Source organism: Papaver somniferum, chromosome 10 (genome assembly GCF_003573695.1).
Source record: "Papaver somniferum cultivar HN1 chromosome 10, ASM357369v1, whole genome shotgun sequence".
Taxonomy (NCBI): Eukaryota; Viridiplantae; Streptophyta; class Magnoliopsida; order Ranunculales; family Papaveraceae; genus Papaver; species Papaver somniferum.
This window is the reverse complement of record NC_039367.1, coordinates 33828073-33853350: the sequence shown is the minus strand read 5'-3', so window position 1 is coordinate 33853350 and position 25278 is coordinate 33828073. Positions and strand designations below refer to the sequence as shown.

The 25278-nt window shown below is 34.5% G+C and overlaps 2 protein-coding genes and 1 long non-coding RNA gene across 3 annotated transcripts; 2 read left to right on the top strand and 1 right to left on the bottom strand.

Annotated features, from left to right (window-relative positions):
* The first annotated feature begins 8174 nt into the window (after positions 1–8174).
* On the top strand, positions 8175–9154 carry LOC113318450. The gene is made up of 3 exons (XR_003344556.1): positions 8175–8243; positions 8562–8632; positions 8950–9154. It is a non-coding gene; the product is annotated as an uncharacterized LOC113318450 (long non-coding RNA).
* A 7865-nt stretch (positions 9155–17019) lies between these two features.
* LOC113318579 (mannose-1-phosphate guanyltransferase alpha-B-like) lies at positions 17020–20828 on the bottom strand. Its single transcript, XM_026566763.1, has 15 exons — positions 20357–20828; positions 20175–20272; positions 20002–20102; positions 19831–19909; positions 19568–19628; positions 19420–19466; positions 19225–19317; positions 19009–19099; positions 18699–18747; positions 18408–18524; positions 18153–18300; positions 17915–18007; positions 17760–17828; positions 17441–17483; positions 17020–17333 (listed from the first exon to the last, which is right to left on the bottom strand). Exons 1-15 carry the CDS (start codon positions 20412–20414, stop codon positions 17233–17235), a joined length of 1248 nt encoding a protein of 415 aa, XP_026422548.1. The 5' UTR covers positions 20415–20828; the 3' UTR covers positions 17020–17232.
* A 2200-nt stretch (positions 20829–23028) lies between these two features.
* On the top strand, positions 23029–24461 carry LOC113315510 (digestive organ expansion factor homolog). Its single transcript, XM_026563781.1, has 3 exons — positions 23029–23223; positions 23877–24257; positions 24306–24461. The coding sequence occupies exons 1-3, from the start codon at positions 23029–23031 to the stop codon at positions 24459–24461; spliced, it is 732 nt and encodes a 243-aa protein (XP_026419566.1).
* Positions 24462–25278: the final 817 nt, after the last annotated feature.

The window sequence follows — 25278 nt, the reverse complement described above, 5'->3', positions numbered from 1 at the left end:
CGACTGTGCATCGTGAAGAGACACGCAAGAAAGTTATGAATCCTGTTTCTAAAAGCAATCCAGTGCTCTTCTGAGCTCCAGAGATGATAAACGAAGAGCCATGCCATTTGATAAGGACAAGACTTCTCGTGCTAAGGGTAAGAGAGAAGTTTTTCATTGTGATCATTGTAATAAAACTGGTCACACCAAGGATCGTTGTTGGGATATTTATCCTCATCTTAAAGCTAATTTTGACAAAAATAAGCTTGCTCGAGCTGCTGTAGCTGATAATTCATCCTTTACCATAGACCAGTTGAAGGATTTCTTTCACCAGTTGAGTAATAAGAATGAGCGCAAGGCCAACCATACTTCAGGTAACCTTCTAGCCTTTCTTACTACGCTTGTTTCCAACCATCACATTTGGATTATTGATTCAGGAGCTACAGATCATATGGCAAATGATCCTTCGTCAGTTCATGCATTTATTCGCAGCTCTCATAAAAATGTGTCTGTTGCTAATGGCTCTACTGCTCTTGTGCTGGGAAGTGGGAAAGTGCATTTTTTTCCAAATTGTCCGCCATCTAATGCACTTGTTGTTCCCTCGTTTCCTACTCAATTGTTATCTGTTGGTCAAATCACTAATTCTCTGAATTGTGATGTTACATTTACCCCTACCTCGGTCATCTTTCAGGATCGAAAGACGAAGAAGACGATTGGTAGAGGCATCTTTTCTCATGGATTGTACCTGTTACGCTCTAGTGACATTGCATGTCTCACTCACAGATCAACTCCGCAGTTTCTTTATCATCAAAGACTTGGACATCCTTCCAGTCGTGTTTTGTCTAGGATTTTTCCCACTTCTTCTGTTCAGTCTCAAGTCTGTGATGTTTGTCAGTTTTCTAAACAATCTCGTTTTCCATTTCCTAACTCTGTGACTCGAGCTACAATGCCCTTTGAATTAATTCATTCTGATTTATTGGGTCCTGCTCCAATTGATGCTTATGATGGGTATAAATATTTCGTTATCTTTATAGATGATTGGTCACGTTCTACATGGATCTATTTATTCAAATCCAAAACTGAAATTTCATCTGTATTTGTGGATTTTCATTGTATGATCCGCAACCAATTTGATGCACAGGTTAAAAATTTTAGATCAGATAATGGCACTGAGTTTGTCAAAGGCCCTCTTCCAGGTTATTTGCGTAGTCATGGTATTATCCATCAAACTAGCTGTGTTGGTACTTCACAGCAAAATGGTGTTGCTGAAAGGAAACTTCGTCATATTCTGGAAACAACCCGTGCTCTTATGATTCAGATGCATGTTCCAAACAAATTTTGGTCTCATGGTTCTCTGACGCCACTTACTTGATCAATCGTCTGCCTAGTCGTGTGCTTGAGTTCAAATCTCCATTAGAGGTTTTAAAACATCAACAGCCTGACATTTCTCATCTTAGAGTTTTCGGTTGTGTGTGTTATGTACATTTACAAGCAAAGCATCGTGATAAACTGGATTCACGGGAAACTAAGTGTGTGTTCTTTGGTTACTCTTCTACAAAGAAAGGATATATTTGTTATCATCCACCCACTAGAAAGCTACAGATTTCTCGTGATGTTGTGTTTGATGAAACAGTGGCGTATTTTCAGTGTGATTCTGGCAGTCGGTCTCAGGGGGAGTGTTGTACAGATTTGGCACCACTTCCAGTTATTAATGAGATACCTACTGCAACAGATTCTCACAGAGATAATGGTGATGGGGTAGAGTTGGTGGACTTACCTACTGCAGTGTTGGATGTGCATAATGAAGCAGTTCATAAAGAAGCTTCAGACAATAATGTTAATGTTACTGATGATAATACAGGACTACAAGATGTGCCACATCAAGTTCCAGAAACTGAGGTTATGGTTCCACAACCAGTGGTACCAATTGTCAGAACCTCAAGTCGTGAGAAGAAGGCTCCAGAGAAATACAAAGATTTCTTTACATATCATTCCGCTGCGTATCCTATACAAGCACATTTAACTTATGATCATGTAGGTTCTTCACACTCTGCATTTCTAAGTGCTATATCCAGTCATCAAGAATCTAAAAACTACAATGAAGTAAAGTCTAATCCAAAATGGAGGGCACCAATGGAGAATGAGTTACGTGCCTTAGATGTAAATAATACATACAGTATTGTCAAGTTGCCTCCCGGGAAGAAGACTGTTAGATGTAGATGGGTGTACAAAATTAAATACAGAAGTGATGGAACTGTTGAGCGTTATAAGGCAAGATTAGTGGCAAGAGGTTTTACTCAGAGATATGGAGAAGACTACACAGAAACCTTTGCACCAGTTGCAAAGATGAATATGTTTCGTGTTCTTATGTCTCTTGCAGTTAATAAAGATTGGAAATTGTTTCAAATGGATGTGAAGAATGCATTCTTACAAGGTGATCTAGAAGAAGAGGTGTATATGAGTATACCACCTGGACACCCTCGAGAAGGAGAGAGCAATATGGTTTGCAAGCTTAAGAAGGAAATATATGGTTTAAAGCAATCACCACGTGCATGGTATGCAAAGCTAAGTTCAGTGCTCATCCAGAATAAGTTCAAAAGGAGCTCTGTCGATTCTTCCTTGTTTATTAAAAGAAGTAATCTTGGTACAACTATAGTTCTAGTGTATGTTGATGACCTTGTGATTACAGGAGACAATCAACAAGAAATTAGAAATCTTAAAGCAATGCTTCATTCCAGATTTGACATCAAGGATTTAGGAATACTGAAGTATTTCCTGGGATTAGAAGTTGCTTACTCAAAGAAGGGTATTTTTCTGAATCAAAGAAAATATGTGTTGGACCTGTTGAAGGCTACAGGAAAAATGGGAGTAAAGCCTTGTGATACTCCTACAAAAATTGGCAACAAACTTGATAATGATGGTGATGTGTTAAGTGATATTGGGTCATATCAAAGGTTAGTAGGCAAGTTAATTTATCTCACTGTTACCAGACCTGACATAGCACATGCAGTAAGCTTAGTCAGTCGTTATATGCATACACCTCGTGTTAACCATCTGAATGCAGTAACTAGGATTCTACAGTATTTAAAAGGATCACCAGGAAGAGGAGTCTTGATGACAAAGAATGAAGCCTATTCAATTTATAGCTGCTGTATAACAGCATATTCAGATGCTGATTATGCTGGATGTCCAGTTGATCGTAAATCAACAACAGTGTACTGCATATTCTTTGGTGGTAATCTGGTTACATGGAGAAGCAAGAAACAAAATGTTGTTTCTCGATCAAGTGCTGAAGCAGAATACAGATCCATGGCTTCAACAACTTGTGAGACTGTTTGGCTGCGAGCATTACTTAAAGATTTGGGTTTTTTGTCACCTCAGCCAGCTAAGATGTTTTGTGACAATCAAGCAGCGATACAAATCGCATCAAATCCCACCTTTCATGAGCGTACAAAGCACATAGAAGTGGATTGTCATTTTGTTAGAGAGAAGGTATTGGCCAAAGTAATATGCACTCCCTTCGTTCGTAGTCATCAACAACTGGCAGATGTTTTTACTAAGGGTTTACCTGTCAAGCAATTCAATGGAATTCTATCCAAGTTGGGCTCCATTGATATCTTCGCACCAACTTGAGGGGGAGTGTTGGAACAAAGGAGAATATTTGGTTTCTCTATTTACGATTGGCTTACACTGCAAGAAAATATTCTCTAGATATGTTGCTATCTATACGAGTATATGGCATGTATAGGAGATATATATACACGTCTTGTAAAACCTCAATTGATAATAAGAAACCCTAATCATTCTTCTCCCATGGACGTAGGCTATAGCCGAACCACATTAAACTGTGTTTCTTCTTTAATATGTTTTAGTTAACTGCATAACATCTTATGCAGATCCAATATTAACTACATAACATCTTATGCATACTGCATAACCTCTTATGCATACTGCATAACATCTTATACATACTGCAATAACATCTTATGCATAACAACACTCTTTCTTCAAACAATGTATACTATGGTTGTGCAATTTCGAACTCGCAAATCCACACCTAATTGTAAATATGGATGTCGACAATTCCGAACTCGCAAACTGTCGACCAATATATTATAAAAGCTCTAGGTATAAATGTGAAGGAGCGTATCCTATATACTACACGTGGAAATTTTTATTTCCCATAACAATTCGTATTGACCACAACACATTACAGGTCCTTTCCAAACCATGGAAAGATTAACAGAATCAACAAAATCATCGTAAAACAAGTTAAACAATGCATAGAACGCATAAACATAAATACATGAGTTTGTTAAACATAAACTTTTGTAAAGGAAAACAATAATGGTTACCAAAGAGTCAAATGTATTCCCACCTCTTTCGATGACAAGCCACGCCTACCTCGAGATCCACGATCCACTGGTTCATCCCTTGAATCAATCTTTATTAATAACTAACTGTTAATCACACAAGAATTATAAGATTCTAGCCAAAATGGCTCACACAAGTATTATACAAGTCTTTCTAATGATTTTAGACCCATTTAAGGTTCTACATCTTTTATTTATCTATCTTTAGCATAGCTAAGGTTTACTAATTGAATTAGGTTGGTTCTGTAGTCATTAGATAGGTCTTATAAGTATCTAAAACTTTGTAAAAGAAACCGAAAGCTAATTCAGACTCCTTATGAGTCCAATCCTTCAAACCGGAAAACTAGCCCAGACTGAATCCTTCAAACTGGAAAACTAGCCCTATATCCCAGTCCATTAAACCATCCAATTAACTTAAGGCCTATCCATTCAGGTTAATATAACGGTCAAAGGGTCACTAACAGTCCACATCCGTCCAAGTCAAGTCCAGGGTTAAACGGTCAACGAGTCAAAATCCACCGAGTCAAGTCAGGTCAACTGAGTTAAACTGATTCAACTGAGTCAGAAAACCGATTCAGCTAAACTAACTCAAGGCCAAAATCTGAGCTGCACCATAATGATGCATCATCAGACTCAACATACTAAACTAAGCTCAAACTGAGCAACATTTCCCCCTGCCCTAGCTTCATTTCAAAGTCTACTTCATTAACATTTTAAATATCAAACTAAAATTATACATTCATTATTAAACAAACTCCACAACTCAATTACAAAAGTAAACTGAGTTTACCTTAATCTGCACTGCAGGCTTCCACTAAGATCACTGGCATAACAACATTACACTCAACTTCAGCTCAAGCATCTTATAAACACCATCAAGTTCTAACAACTATGACACTACCAATTTCTGTCATGCAACTCAACTACAACCACAACACTTAACTTCTTACAGTCACCAATATCGAAACTTTACCATAACTACACTAGCATCAACTGCCATTACCAATCAATACATTCCTATTTATCTCAATCCCAGATTCAAGACTACACCACTACCAGACACTATATCGGAAACATCTCAATTCCATGAAACATCATCTTCTACACCACTGTAACACACAACCCAACTCAACAACACTCATTCATTAACTCCATAAACTTTACACTTCAATTCCCTTAACCACTCCAACACCACCAACTGTGCAACATCACCACAACAGCATCAGCACCAGCACCAACTGTGACCCAAATCTAATTCAACCATCACATATATGATCTTCAATTATCATTGCATCAATCAATAGACATAACTCCTACAACTCCATTAATTACAGCTACATAACCATTACTCATTCCTCTTTATCATCTCGACCATTCACAGTTTATCATTTAACTCAATTCTTCTCTGTAGTAACCATTAGACCCAACAATCATCTAGACTCATCACTTCAGTTCAATTAGTTTACCTCAGCAAGCCACCACCATGTACATCTTCTCAGGGAAATACTCATATCATCTCTAATACCTACTAAACTACAACCATAGTTCAATTTCATCACCCGTATCTCTGTAACTCACACAACCACTACCAACACAGATTACACTCCAAAAGGTATTTCTATCTCACTGCATGGATCATCCTTTCAAGCATCTTCATAACAACTCATAACTCAAAACTTCATTAATGAAAGTAGATAACATTACAAAGTTAGCTGAAAAGAACAATTACCTCTAAATGATTCTTCACAAGCAACTGAAATCAGATTCTTCATCTTAACTTGTCTTGATTTTGCAATTCATATCAAGAACAACTACAACCCCTCAATTCAGTTAATTCAACATCAAAACGCACCCATCATCACAATCGGTTCTCAATTAATCCAATTCAAATCCCAAATCTTCCATAAAAAAGATCCAAACCCTAACTGCCAGTTTCAAGCTAATATTCAACCTCAATCTCCAATTCAGATAAAACCCATCTCTAATCTTACTTCTCAACCTTCAATTCTCAATTCATCAGTTCATCACAAATCCAAATTCCTAAACAATCTTCTGAGAAACCCTAATTACCTTTTATTGATTCTTCAGCAGAACTGCCTCATCTCTTCAATTCACAAACACAACATCAACCCATTTGATCTTTATCCATTAACAACTAGAAATCATCATTATCAGCTCCATGCAAATCTAGCTTCAAATCTAGAAACCTTAACTAACTGATTTACTCCAGAACATCTTCAAAACTGCAATTAAACCTCAACCCATTGCTTCTTCATCTAGCAGCAACCTAATTACCCTATCAATTCCATACGAACTCAGTTAACTAGTTTTACAAACCCTAACTGTAATTCCCTTGATTAATATCTTCGATTACTAATTGTTCTCTTCCCAACTTACAACAACACCATCACCTTCAACCTCTGCATATCCTCATCAACTGATTCTCTCAAATCGAATCTCAAACTCACCTCTCAAATGTCGGCAGAAAAAGAGCAGGGAGAAAAGAAAGAGAAGAAGAAGGAGGAATGAAGAAGAAGAAGAAGAAGAAAGAATGAGAGTTATCCTCTCGATCGGCTAGGGATAAGGTCAAGGTTTGTTAATGGGACACCTCAAAATGATAAGGCCATCCGGGTCGGCTAAAACACCAAATGCTTATTTTGCCTTTCACACGGTTCCGATGATTTCTTATTCGTCTGGTAACCGAATGACACGTTTGAGTAGTCTAATCCACGTAACTTTTCGAGATCTCATCTATGATACTAGTTTCGTATCTAGATCGTTGTTAGACTAATTCTTATTAATTAACGTTCGTGTTAAACTAATCGAGTAATTAACGACTAAGACGTCTCTTGACTAGTCTAATAGCGTTGACGAGCTTGAGGGTCTTTACAATTTTATTGTTTTTTGGTTTTTTATTTTGGAAATTGAATTTTTTTGCAGATGATGGTGATATATCCTCGCACCGAAGGATGAAGCGATGAACTTTTATCTTTCATAGTTCACAGTTTTTCCTTAAACATCTTCTATTATGCAACCGTTTTTTTTTATTCCTTTTATTGTTTAGTATTTTTGTTCCTTTTAATTTATATTTGGTTTTATTTTTCAGTTGATCTTAATCTTTCCTCATAGTCAATATTGAAGAATAAAATTAAATCTGGACGTTTACTTTCGTATGAGTGTATAGGTAAGGTAATGAGCATCTTTGGTTATCTTTGTTTCGGATCTTTATTGCTACCGTTCCTATGATTTTTTCCCTTTTATGATTTTGCGCCTATGATGTTGTCCCTGCTGCTTCACTTTTGTGATGTGTGATCGAAGCAATTCAAGGATGAATGAGATATAAAATGATGAATGAATTTCAATATTATTTTTCATTCCATAAAAAAAAAGGATTCTCATTCTTAAATGTTTAGAAAATGCTCAATATATCTCAATTGTGTACAAAAGCAAACACAAAAAATAAAATAAAAAATATTAATTATATTCCTGGACGTGAAAATAGATGTTTAACATTTTTTGTACAAAATATATTTTTTGGATCGTTAAATAAGGTATTAATTAGAAAAAATATTGCAACAAATAACATAGTTATCGGAAAATATTCTTCTATCCAAAAACATACTAAAAACTATAAGAAATTTATTATATTATTTCCAAAACTAAGGTTAATGAAATTTGCAGGTTTTGCTCTATATAAAGCACTCAAGAATAGGACAAGACATTATTTTGCACGTCGTTTTTTCTTCTACGGTATTGTTCGAGTTTTTTCTTTTTATTATTATTTGTTGATCAATGATTTGTGTTTGTTTTTTGTTTTTTCAGGTACGTTCAAAAGTGTTTCATGGGAAACTCGAAAGTGTTTATGGGAATTCTGATCAATTTCCGCAAGAGGTAAAGGATTTGGTATATCTCTTTGGAATTTTTGAATCTTCTTATACGCAAGTTGATTAAATATTGTGATACCCAATATAAGTTGATTCTGAAATTTGGCACCGTGGTGATAACGCGAGCTCTTTTCTGTTTGCAAGTTTGACGTTGCACCTTAAAATTGGACAAAATATTGAACATTGCTTTTTTGTTCTTCGGTATTGATCGTAGTTTTTGTTTTTGTTTTGCAAGTATGCTCAAAAGCTTTTCATCTACGGTATTGGTCGTGTTTTTTTATTTTTCTTATTGTTGGTTGATTACTAATATGCATTTGTTTTGCAGGTATGCTCAAGCTTTTCATGGGAAGCTCGAAAGTACTTATGGGAATCCTGATAAATTTCCGCAAGGATTTGGTATATCTCTTTTGAATCTTTGAATCTACTTAATTATATGCAAGTTCGATGTTGCACCCTAAAATCGCAAATACATTCTTGCAAGAAATGCTAACTGTACTTCATAAACGGAGTAATCGCTTAGGCTAGCTTAGATTAAGCTGTCACATATACCATCACACTATTTTTTTAGGTTTTATGATCATATGAGAAACGTAATCAATTTGAATATTTTTAAATCAACAATATATGTCAAGAAGATTGTCATATGAGACCATTGCAGATTTACGGTAACTTGAATGAATGTTGTTAACTAAAAATTTCTTTGTTATTTGTAGGATTATCTATGTTTTCTTGGTTTATGAGCAGGAGATTGTAAAGAAGGTTTTTAAGATCAAGAAACAGAAGGAGAATGTTGGAAATAGATAGATTTGTAAAAACTTTTTTGGGTTATATTAGATGAAGGAAATTTTGACTTTCAAGTAGATAACAAATGTGTATTTTCATGTTGTTGGTTTGGTTCGACTAAATCGTTTCTTTTGCGTAAAGGTTAATTTAGGTTCTTTGTGTTTATGAAGACCCTGAATTTGTATGGGGTGGCATCCAAGGGTGCAATTCAAGGATGAATGAGATACAAAATGATGAATGAGTTTCAATATTATTTTTCATTCCATAAAAAAAGATTCTCATTCTTAAATGTGCAGAAAATGCTCAATATATCTCAATTGTTTAAAAAAGCAAACACAAAAAATAAAATAAAAAATATTAATTATATTCTTGGACGTGAAAATAGATGTTTAACATTTTTTTGTACAAAATACATTTTTTGGATCGTTAAATAAGGTATTAATTAGACAAAATATTGCAACAAATAACATAGTTATCGGAAAATATTCTGTTATCCAAAAACATACTAAAAACTATAAGAAATTTATTATATTATTTCCAAAACTAAGGTTAATGAATTTTGCAGGTTTTGCTCTATATAAAGCACTCAAGAATAGGACAAGACATTATTTTGCACGTCGCTTTTTCTTCTACGGTATTGTTCGAGTTTTTTCTTTTTATTATTATTTGTTGATCAATGATTTGCGTTTGTTTTTTGTTTTTCAGGTACGTTCAAAAGTGTTTCATAGGAAACTCAAAAGTGTTTATGGGAATTATGATCAATTTACGCAAGAGGTAAAGGATTTGGTATATCTCTTTGGAATTTTTGAATCTTCTTATACGCAAGTTGATTAAATATTGTGATACCCAATATAAGTTGATTCTGAAATTTGGCACCGTGGATGATAACGCGAGCTCTTTTCTGTTTGCAAGTTTGACGTTGCACCTTAAAATTGGACAAAATATTGCACATTGCTTTTTTGTTCTTCGGTATTGGTCGTGTTTTTTTATTTTTCTTATTGTTGGTTGATTACTAATATGCATTTGTTTTGCAGGTATGCTCAAGATTTTCATGGGAACTTCGAAAGTACTTATGGGAATCCTGATAAATTTCCGCAAGGATTTGGTATATCTCTTTTGAATCTTTGAATCTACTTAATTATATGCAAGTTCGATGTTGCACCCTAAAATCGCAAATACATTCTTACAAGAAATGCTAACTGTACTTCATAAACGGAGTAATTGCTTAGGCTAGCTTAGATTAAGCTGTCACATATACCATCACACTATTTTTTTAGGTTTTATGATCATATGAGAAACGTAATCAATTTGAATATTTTTAAATCAACAATATATGTCAAGAAGATTGTCATATGAGACCATTGCAGATTTGCGGTAACTTGAATGAATGTTGTTAACTAAAAATTTCTTTGTTATTTGTAGGATTATCTATGTTTTCTTGGTTTATGAGCAGGAGATTGTCAAGAAGGTTTTTAAGATCAAGAAACAGAAGGAGAATGTTGGAAATAGATAGATTTGTAAAAACTTTTTTGGGTTATATTAGATGAAGGAAATTTTGACTTTCAAGTAGATAACAAATGTGTGTTTTCATGTTGTTGGTTTGGTTCGACTAAATCGTTTCTTTTGCGTAAAGGTTAATTTAGGTTCTTTGTATTTATGAAGACCCTGAATTTGTATGGGGTGGCATCCAAGGGTGCAATTCAAGGATGAATGAGATACAAAATGATGAATGAGTTTCAATATTATTTTTCATTCCATAAAAAAAGATTCTCATTCTTAAATGTGCAGAAAATGCTCAATATATCTCAATTGTGTAAAAAAGCAAACACAAAAAATAAAATAAAAAATATTAATTATATTCTTGGACGTGAAAAATAGATGTTTAACATTTTTTGTACAAAATATATTTTTTGGATCGTTAAATAAGGTATTAATTAGACAAAATATTGCAACAAATAACATAGTTATCGGAAAATATTCTGCTATCCAAAAACATACTAAAAACTATAAGAAATTTATTATATTATTTCCAAAACTAAGGTTAATGAATTTTGCAGGTTTTGCTCTATATAAAGCACTCAAGAATAGGACAAGACATTATTTTGCACGTCGCTTTTTCTTCTACGGTATTGTTCGAGTTTTTTTCTTTTTATTATTATTTGTTGATCAATGATTTGCGTTTGTTTTTTGTTTTTCAGGTACGTTCAAAAGTGTTTCATGGGAAACTCAAAAGTGTTTATGGGAATTATGATCAATTTCCGCAAGAGGTAAAGGATTTGGTATATCTCTTTGGAATTTTTGAATCTTCTTATACGCAAGTTGATTAAATATTGTGATACCCAATATAAGTTGATTCTGAAATTTGGCACCGTGGGTGATAATGCGAGCTCTTTTCTGTTTGCAAGTTTGACGTTGCACCTTAAAATTGGACAAAATATTGCACATTGCTTTTTTGTTCTTCGGTATTGATCGTAGTTTTTTTTTTGTTTTGCAAGTATGCTCAAAAGCTTTTCATCTACGGTATTGGTCGTGTTTTTTCTTTTTCTTATTGTTGGTTGATTACTAATATGCATTTGTTTTGCAGGTATGCTCAAGCTTTTCATGGGAAGCTCGAAAGTACTTATGAGAATCCTGATGAATTTCCGCAAGGATTTGGTATATCTCTTTTGAATCTTTGAATCTACTTAATTATATGCAAGTTCGATGTTGCACCCTAAAATCGCAAATACATTCTTGCAAGAAATGCTAACTGTACTTCATAAACGGAGTAATCGCTTAGGCTAGCTTAGATTAAGCTGTAACATATACCATCACACTATTTTTTTTAGGTTTTATGATCATATGAGAAACGTAATCAATTTGAATATTTTTAAATCAACAATATATGTCAAGAAGATTGTCATATGAGACCATTGCAGATTTTCGGTAACTTGAATGAATGTTGTTAACTAAAAATTTCTTTGTTATTTGTAGGATTATCTGTGTTTTCTTGGTTTTGGAGCAGGAGATTGTCAAGAAGGTTTTTAAGATCAAGAAACAGAAGGAGAATGTTGTAAATAGATAGATTTGTAAAAACTGTTTTGGGTTATATTAGATGAAGGAAATTTTGACTTTCAAGAAAAAAAAAATGCGTGTTTTCATGTTGTTGGTTTAGTTCGACTAAATCGTTTCTTTTGCGTAAAGGTTAATTCAGGTTCTTTGTGTTTATGAAGACCCTGAATTTGTATGGGGTGGCATCCAAGGGTTCGACAAAGGGTTATAATAAGTGATATGGCGTAGGAGTTCATCACGGTTACATTATAGGTTGAGTTCTTTGGTTTGTCTTAGGATTTAGTCAATTCACTGATATAAACTCTTTCATGTTTGTCGACTGCATTATAATTTCTTTGCTTATCTGTATTCGTATCAAATACCAATAGTTGTAAGGGTTGCACTCGAATCCCAATTGATTTGAAGACGAAATACTATAGGTAATATGGCATATATAACAACGGTGCAGATTTAATATTATATTGTATGATACTCTTGAGGACTTAATTGGGGAGAAGAAGATAACATCCAAGTGACTTATCCCTAAAAAAGAGCTATAATGTCCCTAGACATACCTAATACTTCTCTTCCTCGAAGCCTCGAAAACAAAATCACTTCTCCTGCTTACTCCAACAAATCTTAGTCCTCCTCCGCCTTCCCAACGGGACATCCGTATTAACCGTAAGTCGTGCAAGGAAAGTGACAAACGAGCTGATGGATATGCAGCTGATTAGATTTTTTACACTTCAGCATCCAATGGAGTTTTGGGTTTGTAAAAAACTAATTCCAAGTACTTTAATAATAAAAAGTCTCTCCAACGGAATGTTTCTTTGACATGCAAAAGGGCCTTATGTATCGGTGTGGTTAGCGGCGGAAACAATTGTTCAAACTAGAGTGATTCCGAACTAAAAAAACCTACTTTAGGAATAGCATTTTTGCATACTTGTAGCACATCCAACAGATAAAATTGAGTTACAAGTTAAGGAGTTACGAATTAGTGGGTGGTTTCCTGATGATATTGTGGGTTCTTACAATAATCTGTCTGTTGATATCCTACCCAGAGTCGCGTCTTTTCGTTGCAACTTTTTAGGATGTTAAAGAGAATCCAAAGATATTGTTGGTGCTAGGACTGATTACTAGATACGGTTCCTAACACATATTTCCAACTGTATTAAGAGATATGTTACCTGAAATATATTAAATGGTGGGAAAGTTTCCAATCAAGACTACTGTTGGGGTATACACAAGCTTCAACAAGATATCAACCTGAAATTGCAACTCACAGTACCTTGGAAAAACCCTAAAAAGTTTATAAATAAATGCGAAAATTGTGGCGGAAAACAAACTAAAATTTTCATTTAGTTAACAACATCAACCGAATGTACGTTTGGCATACACATATTTACGATTCCGATGCATGCTTTGGTATTCTTGAGTTTCATGGGAACAAAATTTTATTTTTTGTTAATGCAATAATTGATGCATGAAATCAATTAAATAAGTTAGGCTGTTGGAGCCGGTAACTCCTTTACAAGAAAGACTAAATCGTTTGCGACGTAGGGTGTGATATTAGAGAGGAAAAATAAGAGAACACGTGGAATACGTCTCGGTGAGATGTATGTACATATATGTATGTATTATTCTTCAACTTGCACGAGATATTAAATTACTGTTTTAAATGCATTTTTAGTGTCGGAAGGAGGAATACAGTTATAGGAGCAGTTCCGAGATTTCCAAGGATGGATCCAGAAGAAACAAGGGTAAATCGTAGAATGAATAGAGATGCAATCATGTGAAGAGATGCCAAAGATTTGATTTGGGTACAAGTTGAGTTTATCTGCAATTCCTAAATTAAATACACAAAACTTATATCTCAACAATGCCACGTTGAAGCGTCAGACACGCATGAGTATGATGCTTTTAGATTGTAAGGATAGTCAATGGACGAACACTTATTAGGAATAGTCATTTGTCCTTGAAATATGTAGTTGATGCAGAAGGGAATTTTCATTTGGGAGCTGATTAGAGAACTGACTTACGCAGGATTTCCAACAAAGTTCATTTGGAGCAATAACCCGATGCAATGGAGTAGAAGAAAACAACAAAATGGATGATAAGAAGAAAAGAAAAAACGAAATGAATTTGGTAGACTCGGTTGTTCAGGAACTTGAATCCTCAGTGTGCTAGATGCATCTGACTTATCAAAAAAAAAAGACTGTATAATGCTCATCATACTGCATGCAGTGAAAAGGTATTTTCTTTGTATGCTGAACATTTTTGAAGGATCGTGTAACCCTCTGCAAGACTTATAGAGAAGCATGTATTGTACTTGGATTATTCCACTGTGACAGTGACATCAAATACTAAAAATGCGTCGGTTTGGATTACAAATGATTAACCATATAATGAACTGCATTTAACATATAAGATGCGTGGATAATGTTGTTTTTCTATGGTGTATATAACTTGGATGACTAAGATACTCGGATAATGTTGTTTTTAAAGAAAATGTGAGCACCCAATTTTATGATGGAACCTGAACCAAACATCCAAACTAAAAATTGAAAAAGATCAGATATTGTTTTATAAATTGCATGTATAAGTTTCAACCTATGAGACTGTTGTACGGAAGACATGAACTAGATACAGTCATAAAAAAAGCTTATCAAAAAACTGGCATTGGTTTGGTTAATCAACTCCCTCTCCCCCCACTAAGGAACAATAATTCCTCGCTCCACTATTGCTTGGCGTATACTATATGTCTGAGATTTGTGAACGTAGATACATTTTTATTCGAAAAGACGGTGATGATTTGGAGAGACTCTGTAATCCGTTTCAGTGGAAATCGCCAGGGTAGGGCCGTCTTAGGAGCAAGGCGGACTAGGCGGTCGCCTAGGGCCCCAAATTTTAAGGGGTCAAAATAAAAAAAGATTCTTCTAATAGTTGTTAATGTGTAACATATAATGAGTAAAGTGTTCTGTCTCACTTATTTGCATTACAGATAATTTGTAACACTTATAGTTGTTAGTAAATGGTTTGTAACAATTACAAAAGTTATTTAAAATCTTAGCTTTTGAAAACAGCAACCAGTTTGGGCAGTAGTTTATGCCAAAATTTCAGGTTAGAACCCAAAATCTAACCAAAGGAGCTGAAATTTTTGTTACGGCCATAGCCTAATTCAAGTTATCGCGTTAAACATACAAAATATATTTTCCTATAATCTAAAATTTTATCTCTTATAATGATTTGGTAACCCATAAAAAACCTCAAATTTCAAGTTTGCATAGGATACCCTAGACGAGTAAGACGGCCTTACGCCAAGGAAGTAATTATAGTTTATACATAAGTCAAAATACATGAACAAATGAAAGTGTTTCCAGTTCAACATGATTTGCTCCATCAAAAATACAAGTAGGTTACAACATTGTGTAATTATATTTTCTGAATTAATTAATAACTTATGTGGATCCTCGAATGTTTGTAATTTCTATTTTGTATTTCTTCTGTCTTTTATTAAGTGTCTTATTTGACTAAGTCAAGTTATTAAAGGGACCGGTGAGAATCTCGTGACCAACCATATTAAATGTTATATTGTTACTGATAAAAAAAATGTATAAGGTAATTTTATTATTCTGGGGAATGTTTAAAAGAATCTTATAGCCATAAATATTTTTATTTAGAAAATATAGCCGCAAATATTTTTATTTAGAAAGGGAATGGAGATAGATAAAAAGCTTTATTAAAAATCTGACAGTTAATATTTTTATTTATTTAAAAAGGAATGAAAGTTGATAAGAAACATCTTAAATAGATTTTTCTATTTATATATTGAGATACAATTTAAAATTTAGGAATAAGTTTATATTAAAAATGACTAGTTATGAGAAAATATGTCTATAAAAAGAGCGGATAGATAAAAAGGACATACCAAAACAGAACAGAAGACAGATAAATTAAAAAAGACAGAGAGAGTATTTGATTTTAATTTTTCTATGTTATTTTAGTTCTAATTATTCTTTATTTAGTGATTAATTTTCATTTAAAGTATTTTTAGTTTTATGCAAAGAAAGAAAATCAGAAAAAGTTATTAAGTTATCGAAAAAATTACTACATCTATTTAACCTCAATGATATACCAAAAATATCGAAGGACATCATCGCGACTGGGGAGCTTATAAAAAATCAAATGGCCAAACGAGAATCTTTTGAGCAGATTATCATGTATCGCGATCTCTATGACGCTTTTGCTGATGAAGTACATGCACATAATGATTGAATGGACCAGAAAATGCAAAAATAAAATACATTAAAAAGCAAAAAAGAAAAAGCATAAACTCCAGAAATTTAAAAAATATCAAAACTAGAAAAAGTCTCAAAGGCATAACTTTTTAGTTTGTTTTCTTTTATTACATTGCTTTTTATTAGTTTATTGGATGTTTTATTAATTTTCAGGATCATAAGCTTATTGAATTTTAAAACATCGAGATACTGGACCGTGCATAGCACGGGTGACCAACTAGTTATAGATAGAAAAGGAGTTTTAGTAAAAAAAAAAAGTGAAAAAAGAAAGTTTTAAGGTAAAACTAAAAAAATCAAATACGGAAACTTAGTTCCCGTCAAAAATGCTACGGAAACTGAGTTTCCGTCACATTTCCCTTCCCTACAAACCTTATCAGATGTGATACACTTCGTAGGAAAGGGAATACATATGTTTGTAGGGATATGGGAGACCATAGTGATTGCGTTTTGGGATTTATCCCAACGAACGAGGGATAGGGAAGGGATGAGGCAAACCACAGTGCTTGGCCTAAGGGTATTGTAGACAGATTAATCAAATGAGGTTTTTGTGCATGATTTGTTTTATTGGAGTTTTTGTATATAGATAATGACACATTCGGGGTCATAACTCACGGTCCGTGTTGTGGCCTGGCAAGTTTCTGTCTGACACTATTGTTGCTTGGCAAGTAAAACCACTGTAAAAGACATGCCTCGATTTATTTTTACTATTATTTTTTTCACACAGTTTGAAGCCCCTCAAAGATGGGGTAGAACTTATGCCATTGTCTGAAGTCCAATATGTATCTTAAATTATGATACAACAGAAACAAATAATGAAACAGGTGAACTGCGAAAGAAAAAAAGAAAAACTTGCAATCTAAGAGTAAAGCGGCGTATTCTTGGTACTTATAGAATGATCTCCTCCTGCACACTGACATTGAGAGTTTTATTTGGAAGAATAATACTGTTAATGACCACGACTTCGTCTTCTACATTCACAGCTTCTCCTGCATTGAAAAAAATAATTTGTTAGAACAGTGATTGGGATCTCTCCTTCAAGGGAAATAAGAAAACAGGAAACACACAGAAATTAAATTATAACAGAATAACATACCGAGGATGGTAATCCCAAGTTTTGCATTGTAGTCTCCAATAGACTGAAACAGGTGATGAAAAGTGTTTTTATTGGTAAAAAATCCAAGCAATAAATTTAAAAAAAAAAAGAAAAAGATAATTCATAGGGTCATTCACAAAGCGTAGTATACAATTATTAAATACGAGTGTTTATATACTCTAAGCAGGTATGTTCATTTCGGTTTGGCTCGCTTAACTTCAGGAGTCAGGAGATAGAAAGTGTGAAGCAATGACTAATAAGCAGGGTTTTCCCCCAATTTATTGCTAGAGATGAAAACATAGAGAAAAGAGAGACTTGCCTGGACTCGCGACCACCTCCCAATTGAAGACTTCCAACCAACAATGGAATTTATAACAATTGCATTTTCCTGTAAGTAGATAATAAAGACAGCAATGTCAGACTTAAAGAAACATGTTACATGTAGTTTTTACATCCTTTGAGTCAAGTCCATACCTTTATCTCAACATCATCTAGGATGATGCAGTTGATTAACCTTACACCAGGTCCTATCCGAGCATTTGCAGAAATTGATGCATTGGGACCAATCTGTGCAGACAAATCGGCTTGTTATTATCAAAATATACGAACATGAGTGTGTCCATATTACGAATATGTAAATGTTCTTCAACTCTAACAGATAAATGATGATGCCATGTACATATCCAGAAAGGGGGTCAAATTGAGTCCTAACCTTTGCAGTTGGATGTACTTTTGCTGATGGGTGGATATACACATCACCACTGATGGTAGCACTTTTTGTGCCATCCCCAGTTGCCAAAAGATGAGGAGAGGTGTGGCGGAATTGGGCAAGATACAGAGCAGAACATTTCAAAGACATTCTGAAATTAAACACAAATCTTACTGGTCATTCTATGTTAACAAGTATACTCAAAACTATAGAGGAAACATGTAAGCAATAAAAGAAAGTCAATGCAGATTGGTCTACCCAGGGGTTTTGATCTGTTCCCAGAAATCTAGTGTTTCGTAAGTATAAAGTTGCTTCTTCCCGGCAAGAGGTGATAGGATATCTTGATCCAGTCTTACAAAATCAGTAGGGAATGATCTGTGGAAGCAATATAACTCGTTAGTCATTCCAGAGCTCCAGAGTAAGTAAAGTTTTCTTAAAAAGTAATAAATGGTATTTTAAAAAATTTGTACACCATTACAAAACAAAACAATTACTATGTACATGAAAATTAATATGCTTATAAAGTTTAGAAGCAGAAAAAAGTCTTACTTCGTTGCAGACTGAAGGGCCTCAAAGCTGGACACACGTCGAAGATTAGCTGTAAATATGAAAAACGAGAGAGTAAGACCAGGTTATTGTATGTTGTTCGGAACATGATACTGATGCACATTGATTCTGCAACAAATGAGTACATCTATTCAAATATTGTTAAGTAGAAACTAGGAATAACTCCACTTGTTCTGTCAAAGATATATATGTGAACCATATAACTTAAGATGCTTGTGTTGTCCAAGCCTACATATCAACTGTAAGATCTAACCCTCAACACAAGACTTGACAAGAAACTGCGGTTACCCACCCCTATCTCTTCGGTTTGATGAAACATCCTGGATAGCCTTAAAGATATCAGGGGTAAATATGTACACACCACAATTAATCCGATCACTCACCTGAATAACACATAAAGCAATGAAACCATATTATGTGGAGGACGGAGAAAACAGAACCAACCACTTGAACCTCTGAACAATATTATATTCTACAAATGTAGCTAATTTTACGGGATTGTACATACAAAAGTCTCGGGTTTCTCCGTGTAGTGCAGAAGTTCATTGGTTGTTGGATCAGCCACCAATTCACCAAACTCACTCGCTGATTCAGCTGAAACCTGCAAAAGGAAAAGTTGAAAGCATCATGAGTATCCTAAAAAATTATAAAATGTTTGAAACTCATTTGCCGAAACGAAACAGTTCATGCCTGCATTTATCACCTTGCTTACTAAAATTGTTCCTATCCCACCATACCTCTTATGAGCATCTGCAAATTTACATCGAGCTTTAAGATGAGCTTACGAAGAAAAAGAAAAGAAAGAAAATCCAAGGAACTATTAAGCTGTGAATAATGATAGCAAAACTTACCGAGCATTTCAGGCAATGGAAAACTAGAGCAAACATCACAATTCAATAGAAAGATATGAGACTGCCACAACAAAAACAACCACCAAAACAAATAAATAATTGCTGAAACAGATCCAATCAAAACAGCAAAGTTTTTCTGGCAATCCAAAACTCTTGCAGCCAGACAAAAGCACGAAAAAAATGATCTATCTAACTCATGTAGCCAGCCAGATTTTAATCTCAATATATAAAATAGAAATTAGAAAAGAGTTGAAGATTCAAACCGGGCTGTCGTCCATTATCTGATCTCTAAAGTTGTAAATACCACCAGCTGAACCGTGTGGCTTGTCTTCTCTCAAGTATCTACACCAATAACCAATAAGATCCAAATGTTTAAACACTGTTTTATACTCAGAGTTAATCATACCTAAAAGCTGTGTGTGTTTGGAAATTACCTGACTGGAATTTTGAGCTCATTAGAGATGGAAGATACATAGAGTGTGAATTCCCTTTCTTCATAAAATCCAATCAAATAAATTTGCACCAAATTTGGGATCTAAAAAACAAAACTCCAGTTAAATTTCCTCTGAGATGACATCTCTAGTTCTACAATTGAAATCTGACTTACTCTTTTGCAAGCTGAAATTGGATGATGAACCATTGGCTGACCAGCCAATGGAAACAATGGTTTCGGAACATTCAACGATAGCGGTCTAAACCTTGTTCCTGCAAAAAAAAAATTAAACTTATTAATCTCCATACTTTGGCGCATTTTCAGTGAATGAAATTCTGATTTCTGTGATCTGGTACCTTTAGTTGGACCACCAACCATAATCACGGCGACAACTTTCTCATCAGAACTCCCCATTTTATTTTCTCAGATCAAGAAATCAAAATTTGGAGATTGGATCTCTTAAGAAATTGAGAGTTGTTGGTAGTTGGTACTTGCAGAGTGTGGCTCTTCACTCTTTATTATACAACTAAATTTCAGAAATTATTTTGGATTTTGTGAGATAATTCAAGGTTTGTCGTGCAGTGATTGAGAGAGTGATGACAAAATAATGAGAAAGCGAGGGGAAAGAGAGGTTGTTGATGATTTAAGATCTAAGAATGGCGGATATTCTCTGCTGATGAAATCATGGGATGCTCTAGTAATGATAATAATAGCAGATGATGATGAGGAGAGATGGAGAAAGATAAAAGAATGAAAGATGGATGACACACAGTCGCTTCGTTGTGATAAAGCGACTCAAAAAGAACTTCCTACTCAAACTTTTCTCTGGAGTCTCGACTACTGCTGCACTGTCACGTGTAAATTGCGCATTATCTACCGTGAGTTTCACATGCCCTCTGATGAGGTTCAACGCTGAGATCCGGCTTTATCCAAACTATTTCATCCCTACAGAATCTTCTAGCCCGGCAGTTGCTAAGCAGTTTTTTGGATGGGAAAAAAACGCCCTCTCAAATAATAATACACTCTAGTCCAGACCTAGTTGAATAGGTACAGATTAATCCAAGAATTGTGTAAAAACGCTGATATCCTTTGCACGCTTTTAATAAAGCACACATGCAGCAAATAGATACAGTTTTGTAACTGACAGAATAGACGTGGTTGTGACACATAGCTTGAAAAAAGAAACTGAATTAAAACTGCAGCATAATGGGGAAAACATTAAATCAAACATTTTGCTTTTGCAGACTAAAACCAGAAGAGAAACAGCAAAAAAACTTCAGAAGAAATTTTGCAGACAAACCCTAAAAATTTCTTTGAAAACATTTAATCAAAACCCTAAAATCTTACTAGATGAGTGCAGTATCAGTAACATCATGTTCAAAGGAAAAAAAGTAGCTTCAAAGACAAACGCAACACCAACAGTGGAAGATTCAACATCAACTGAAGAAGATAATCCATTAGTTGCGGTAGAAGAAATTCAAAAATCAACATCACCAACGATGAGATCAAAGTCAACATTAAAAGATTCAACACCAATTTCATCCCCAACTCCATCAGTTGCTGCAGAAGAATTCCGAAATCAACAGGACCAAAAACGAGATCGAAGAGATCATTAGAAGATTCAACATCAATTTCAGTACCAGAAACTTCAAAAATATCACCAACTAAGAAGATATCAAAGACTTCAAAGACTTCAAAGCCTTCAAATCCTCCAAAGCATCAAAAGTCTTCAAAGCCTTCAACATCTGTTAAAAGAAATAAAGTAACAATTCAAGTCTAGTTATGTCTGTTTTTGAGCATTTTTTATGAGATTTTTTGTATATATGTACAGATCTGTACACCGCCATGTTGTTGCAGTGTTTCATGTCCAGTTCTGTCTCTTTTTGAGCAATTTTTGTGAGAATTGTTGCTGGTGTGTACATACTATTACACCGCCATGTTGTTGTAGTGTTTCATGTCATGTTATGTCTGTTTTTGAGCAATTTTTTCAGAGAATTTTTGATGGTGTGTACATACTATTACACCGCCATGTTGTTGCAGTGTTTCATGTCCAGTTCTATCTGTTTTGAGAAATTTTTCAGAGAATTGTTGCTTGTGTACATACTAGTACACCGCCATGTTGTTGTAGTGTTTCATGTCATGTTCTGTCTGTTTTTGGGAAATTTTCAGAGAATTGTTGTTGGTGTGTACATACTAGTACACCAACATGATGTTGCAGTGTTTCATGTCCAGTTCTGTCTGTTTTTGAGAAATTTTTCAGAGAATTCTTGTTGGTGTGTACATACTAGTACAAAAACATGCTGTTGTACTGTTTCATGTCATCATATGTCTATTTTTGACCAATTTTTGTGAGAATTATTGTTGGTCTGTACAGATTTGTAAACCAACATGTCCTGTTATGTGAGTGTGTTAGTGGTTTTATGGTTAATGGCATGTTATATGTGTTTTGGAGTTGTTTTTTTCAGTTATGTGTACAGATTTATACACAAGCATTCTATTGCAGTGATTCAGGGCATGTTATGTGTGTTTTAAAGATGTTTATGTATCAGTGTACTGGTTTGTACACCAACATTTTTGTACGAGTATTTTGTGTTTTACTTCTCTTTTCTTATTCTCATTTGTCTATTTTCGTAGATACAAACAAACCTTATAGGTCAGGTTTTCATGCAATCAATGAGTTTGTGAACAAGAACCTTGAGGAGGATGGAGAAGTAAGGAAGAAGGATCCTAAAAAAATGTAATTCACTGACTTTCAGTTAGAGAAGCAAAAGGAGAGCCCTTTTTGACCTTTAGTAGACATTTTTGTTCACAAGAAATCTGAAAAGAAAGAGGAGAAAAAGTCAGAAAAGAAAAAGGAGAACAAGAGAGATGTGTGGTTCAAGAATCCAGCATCAATCTTTAAGATTGTGAACCAGTTCCGCCATGATAATTCAGGGGAAAATGTTTTTGTTTTCAATACTTCCGAGGAGAAAAAGTTTGTGGAGGTAGAAAGTATGGAAGAAGATTTGTTTTAATTTTTGGATTACATATGGTGGCATCAGAACCTGTAGAAAGAGAATGTACCAAAACTAGAGTTGAGACGAGATATGGTTCACTGATAACCCGAATGAAACTGAAGGATCCAACTAAGTTGGGGAAACTAGATGTGGAGAATGAAATATTGTGTATAATGAAGTTAAAACCAAAGTTGGATAGAGAGATTGAAAGAAATGCTGAGGACTTGGTAGTGTTGTTTGGGATGTACCTGTGCATCACTGTTTTTTTTTACCATAGAAAATGGAAGCGCGCTTACCAAGAGCCAATTTGCTCACTACTTTGAATAATTGGATAGAATGAAAAAAACCAACTGACCAGTTCATATACATAAATATCTAATGGATAACATTAGGAAACATATCGATTCACCCCTTAAAGTTAATGGTTGTATGGTATACTTGTTGGTGAGTTTACATGTATACATTGTTTTACACCAGTTTTAAGTTGTACCAATTTACATGCTTTGGTTCATTGTATTTGTTGAGTCCTAAAATTTCTAACTCTTTACTTGTTTATTAATACAGTATTGGTTTGCTGAACACAACAACAGCATGATGCCAAGCAATGAACAAGGCTTCCCAAGGTTTCTAAGGTGAGTAACAAGTGACATCAGTACAACAATTGAGAAAGACATTAATGAAGCTATGAAAAAGGTAACTCGATATCTTTCTTAAGATAGTGATTTCTTCCTAGATGTGTACATTAATATACACCTTGATAAGGTGTACAAAATGGTGACAAAATTCAAAATTTTGTCATGTGTATAACAATATACACTATAATACAGGTGTAAAAAGATGTACACCTGTGATCCATATTGATACTTTGGCATTTTTTCAGATGCAACCAGCATGGGTAAAAGCTTGCAATGATGAACATCAACAGATTTTGGATGAGTACATAAAGAATAGGCAAGAAAATAGCACAGATGCACTGAAGAGAAAGTTGTACATAGCACAACAGCAAAGAGATGAAGCATTGGAAGAGCTTTCTGACTTGCAGGTTAAACATGAAAATCTTTTTAGGTTCATTGAAGAAAAAAGCAAAAAAATTCATGCAACTGATCTGAGTAATGTGCAAAATGATAAGGATCTTGTTGATTTAGTTGTTGACACCTTGCACCAAATCATTTCATTTAACAAAGAATTAAAAAGTGAGGATGAACGTGATGATGATGAGCAGGAGGAGGAGGAAGGTGAAAAAAGTGGCAAAGGTGGTGATGTGGATGATGGTGATGATGATGATGATAGTGATGATGATAATGAGGAGGAGGAGGAAGGTAAGAAAGGTGGTGATATACATGATGATAGTGATGAGGATGATGAGGAGGAGGGTGGAAATGGTGGTAATCTACATGATGATGACAATGACAAAGAGGGTAGCAAAGGTGGTGATGATGAGGATAGAACTGAATCCAACTCCTAAAAAGCCAAGGTATAATATCACTTTTATTAAATGTGGCAGTCATTTTTTTATATTCTTTATATGTGTACATAGTTGTAAACCAGTGACTCATATCTTCTCTCAAAACTTGCATCTTTTAGCACTGCTTCATCAAAGACTAATGAGGGAAATGAATAAAAGGATATGGAGGATGAAAGTGAATATGACAAAGGAGTTGAGTCTGAAAATGCTAACAATCCGAGGTATGTTGATCTAAGCTCGCATTTCTTTTCATTTTTTTATGTAGATACTTGTACACCACTGATAAAAATCAAATAAAATTGTTTTTTTCAGCAGGCCTCTGCCAAAGTCAAATGAAGAAGAGTATGGCAAGGATGGAACAAGCCTAAGAGTTGAGTCTGAAACTGCTAACAAGCCGAGGTATAAATAAAATGATCTCAACTCATATTTCATTTCATTTTCTGTATATGTGTACCAAGATGTACACCTTATTGATTTATTATGTGTGTGTGTACAGTAGTGCTCAACTTTGTACAACCTAACAAAATTGCATTTTTTCAGCAGCTCTCTGCCAAAGACAAATGAAATCCCTGAAGATGAGATGGACTTGATAACCAGGATGTGAGGAATACCACTCAAAATGTTGAAATTGATGAAGCTACGATAATCGCAGTTCAAACAATATCTCAAATGGACCCTAAAGGCATGTTTCCGGTTAAAGAAGATGTCCTCTTACTCACACAAGTAGAATATACAGAGAAGGAGACTTATAAATCAATTGAGGACCTTCTAGATAACTTGTATGAATCTGTGTTCGTAAAGCTTGAAAAAGGTTGTC

Coding starts and splice junctions, on each gene's coding strand:
- LOC113318579 (XM_026566763.1), bottom strand. CDS start 20,414: ATGGGGAGTTCTGATGAGAAAGTTGTCGCCGTGATTATGGTTGGTGGT. Junction 20,273..20,356: donor GGTTGGTGGTCCAACTAAAG/GTACCAGATCAC, acceptor TTTTTTTTGCAG/GAACAAGGTTTAGACCGCTA. Junction 17,484..17,759: donor GGAGGTGGTCGCGAGTCCAG/GCAAGTCTCTCT, acceptor CACCTGTTTCAG/TCTATTGGAGACTACAATGC.
- LOC113315510 (XM_026563781.1), top strand. CDS start 23,029: ATGGTGGCATCAGAACCTGTAGAAAGAGAATGTACCAAAACTAGAGTT. Junction 23,224..23,876: donor AAAGAAATGCTGAGGACTTG/GTAGTGTTGTTT, acceptor GCATTTTTTCAG/ATGCAACCAGCATGGGTAAA. Junction 24,258..24,305: donor AAAGTGGCAAAGGTGGTGAT/GTGGATGATGGT, acceptor GATAATGAGGAG/GAGGAGGAAGGTAAGAAAGG.